Source organism: Gekko japonicus, unplaced genomic scaffold (assembly GCF_001447785.1).
Source record: "Gekko japonicus isolate JY-2015 unplaced genomic scaffold, Gekko_japonicus_V1.1 scaffold1082, whole genome shotgun sequence".
Taxonomy (NCBI): Eukaryota; Metazoa; Chordata; class Lepidosauria; order Squamata; family Gekkonidae; genus Gekko; species Gekko japonicus.
This window is the reverse complement of record NW_015173155.1, coordinates 271865-275338: the sequence shown is the minus strand read 5'-3', so window position 1 is coordinate 275338 and position 3474 is coordinate 271865. Positions and strand designations below refer to the sequence as shown.

Below are 3474 nucleotides of genomic sequence, written 5' to 3'. Positions count from 1 at the left end.
CCAGGAGTTCCTCCCCCACCAGCCACCCCTTCCCCTCCTCAGCTGACCCAGCCTGGTGGCCAACCGCCCTTTGCTCTCTGTCCTCAGATCGGCACGACCAGCAGATCGGAAGCCCTGGGCATGTTCTCCTTGGACGGGGAGTACGTGGACTTCACCCACCCGGTTCTGCTGGAGGGACCCGTGGAGGTGAGCGACTTCTCCCCGCCGCCTCGGCCCTCCCCGGCAGGGGAAGGGGGACGCTGCTCACGTGTGCGTGGTGTGGCCCCTCCTTTCAGGAATGGCTGTGCGACGTGGAGAGGGCCATGCGCTGGACCTTGCGGGAGGTGCTGAGGAGCTGCCGACTCGCCCTGAAGAAGATGCTGACCAAGAGGGACAAGTGGGTGAAGGAGTGGCCCGGACAGGTGACTCAGAAGGCCAGCGGGGTGGGCTCGGCGGCAGGCGCCCCACACGGCGTGTCTGCGGCCCCCACCGCTGCCTGGCTGGCTTAAGCACGTGCCTCGGGGAAGAAGCAGGGTGGGGGTGCCGACCCATCAAGCGGGAGGTAGTCTTTGATTTGCTGGTGGCCGTGGGAGTGACCCGGGTGGTCTCTGCCACCCTCCTGGGAGTAAGAGAAAGGGGCGGAGTCATCCAGTGGCATCTTGGGACGGCTGCAGGGTTTCCCAGACTCTCAGGGATCCGAAGGAACGGGAGCCTGTTGGGCCTGTAGCCACAGTGGGGGCATCTCAGGGCCCGGCCCCCTGACTCACTGCCAAGGCCCGCCCCCCAACTTTCCGTCCAGCCCAGGCCTGGCGACTTCCCATTTTTTATTTTATTTGTGGTGCTCCCTTGGGGGTATGTGTGTGTGCGGGGTCCCCCTGACTTATTTATTTTATTATTTATTTATTTATTATTTATATTTCTATTCCGCCCTCCCCGGAGGCTCAGGGCGGCTTACAAGGCATATCGCCAGATAATACAATAGAACAATAGAAAACATTAAAATATTAAAATACATCACAGTAATGAACAAATTTTGGTGCTCCTCTCCTGAAAACAAGATGGCCGTCCCCTAAAACGTCCCATTCTCACCCAAGGTGCCCGCATCATGGTGACCATGTACAGAAATCATGGGGCATTGGTGGTACAATGGCAATGGCGGCTCCTATTCAAAAGCCTCGCGGAAGAGCTCCGTCTTGCAGGCTCTGTGGAACTGTGCTAGGTCCCACAGAGCCCTGATCTCCTCTGGGAGCTCATTCCACCAGATAGGAGCCGCCACCGAAAACGCCCTATTCCTGGTCATGACGAGTTTGATGGACCGGGGACCTGGCACGTCCAGTAAGTTCTGATTCCCCGACCGTAGTGCTCTTGGGGGAACATGTGGGGACCAATTTAAAGGCCCCCCGAGTTAAAAAAGAACCCTGGCTCCAGGCCTGTAGCCTGTAGGTCCTTTCCTTTCCTGGAGGGCATCTTGTTGGAAGGTGTCTTGGACCTGTGGGGCTCCGTGCTCTTTCGGCCCACATTCTAGGGTGACGTGGAGAATCCGAGCTGTGTGTGATTGTGAACGAAGGAGCTGCGGGAGAGATCCTCAGGCGTTCAGGGCCCCGATTTGTGCAGGGGTGTGTGTGTGTGTGTGTGCGGTTTCCAGGACTCACAGCTCACGCCCACGGCCTCCCACGGCTGCTTACCCAGCATTCCCTCGCAGATGGTGATCACAGCCAGCCAGATCCAGTGGACGACGGATGTGAGCAAGTGCCTGACCACCTGCCGGGAGCGAGGGGACAAGAAGTATCTCAAGGCCATGAAGAAGAAGCAGGTGAGAGGCAGCACAGGGGCCCCTCCCACAGCTGACCCGTCCGTCTCCTTCTTGGGAACGGCTGCCTCTGGCACCGTGGCCTGCTTGCCTGGCGGCTCAGAGGTGTGCGGGTGATCATACCTATGCTGCTGACAAGTGGAAGAGTGCCAGGGTCTGCTTATCTTTGGGGTCTGTTAGGGCGGGGGCCCCCACGTGGTGCCCGTGGGTATCTTGATGCCCACTGACGCCACTCCTGGCGCCTGCCAGGTGTTTTTAGAATGTGGGCGGGGCCAGGTAGGGCTTTTGCCCAGCAAGGCTTCTGATTGGCCATTGGATATTTGATTGGCTGGGCAGATTTTTTAAAGCGTTCCTTTGGCGGCAGCTGCCACCACAGCCCCAGGATCTTCTCTGTGTGACTAAAGGTAAGCTGCGGCAGCCATTCTGTGGCTGGCTCCGTTTCCGGCGCACTGTTCCCTCCGAGCTGAGTGAGTGTGAGCCAGCTCACAGTTTTTTAGCCTTCGGCTCACACATTTCTGTCTCAGCTCAGGAAGGATGGGGCTCCAGAGCAAACTAACTTATGCCGCAGCCAAATCGCTCACCCGCAACTATAATGCCAGTCGCTCACAAAGTAGAATTTTTGCTCACAAGACTCCACAGCTCAGAGGGAACGTCCTGCGGCAGCCATTTTGTGGCTGGCTCCGCCTCCTGCAGCAGCCATTTTGTGGCAGCTATTTTGTGGCTGCACCCACCACGCTGTGTCAGAATTCAGCAGGTGTTCACAGGCTCAAAAAGGTCACGGACCCCCATTTTAGGGAGTCCGGAGCTGTGGAGATTGGGAGTCCGAGGCGTGTTTGCTCTTTGACCTGGCTCCCTTATGTCTAGTTGTCCCCCAGAGGAGCTCTTCTCTAGGACCGTCCCATACTTAGGGGATAGAAGCCCACGCTTTGAGCTTCCCGCTACTCCGAGAGAACTTGCACGTTCTCCCAGCTGCCAAACTGCCCCCGTGTTCTTTACTCCATCTTGGGGTGGAGATCTGGTGGGGGGAATGGGATTTCCTCGGACTCTCGCGAGGAGAGTCCTGCTGGATGAGTCCCTCCAGTCCAGCATCCCGGTTGCAGTGGTGCACGTCTAGACGCTTTTAGGGAGGCCCACGCCTCACCCCGCAACGGTTAATCTGGGCAACGCTATCAACGACCGCGGGGGCTCCACAGCCTCTGACGGACATCTTCTGCAAGAACGAGGTCTTTCCTCTGGGCAGGTGTCCATGCTGAACAAGTACTCCGAGGCCATCCGAGGCAGCCTGACCAAAATCATGCGCCTGAAGATCGTGGCGCTGGTGACGGTGGAGGTCCACGCGCGGGACGTCATCGAGAAGCTCTACAAGAGCGGCGCGGTGGACGTGACGTCCTTCGAGTGGCTGAGCCAGCTCCGCCTCTACTGGGAGAAGGTGAGGGGGGGCACGGGAGTGGAGGGGGGAGGCCGGAGGGGGCTGCCTTGCTGGTGAGAAAGCCGGGGAAAGGGGCGGTTGTGGTGCCACACGGAGCTGCGAAGAGCTCCTGCTGCTGCTGCTGCCCTCTGCTGGAGACAGGGAGCCGTACTCTGCACCGCCTGCTCTGCAAACTGGGCTTTGGCTTCCCTCTGCTGTTCGTGGTGAGGAATGGCACAAGGCTTGGCTGTGAGAAAGGGAGGTGTGAGCCGGGGGG

At 59.0% G+C, this 3474-nt stretch overlaps 1 protein-coding gene across 1 annotated transcript in view; it reads left to right on the top strand.

Moving 5' to 3' along the window:
* The window catches only part of DNAH2 (dynein, axonemal, heavy chain 2), a 151604-nt gene that overhangs the window by 93273 nt on the left and 54857 nt on the right, over positions 1-3474 (top strand). Inside the window, 4 exon segments of the mRNA XM_015422403.1 lie at positions 88-186; positions 276-401; positions 1682-1792; positions 3030-3218. Of these exon segments, the coding sequence (XP_015277889.1) occupies positions 88-186; positions 276-401; positions 1682-1792; positions 3030-3218 (525 nt within the window).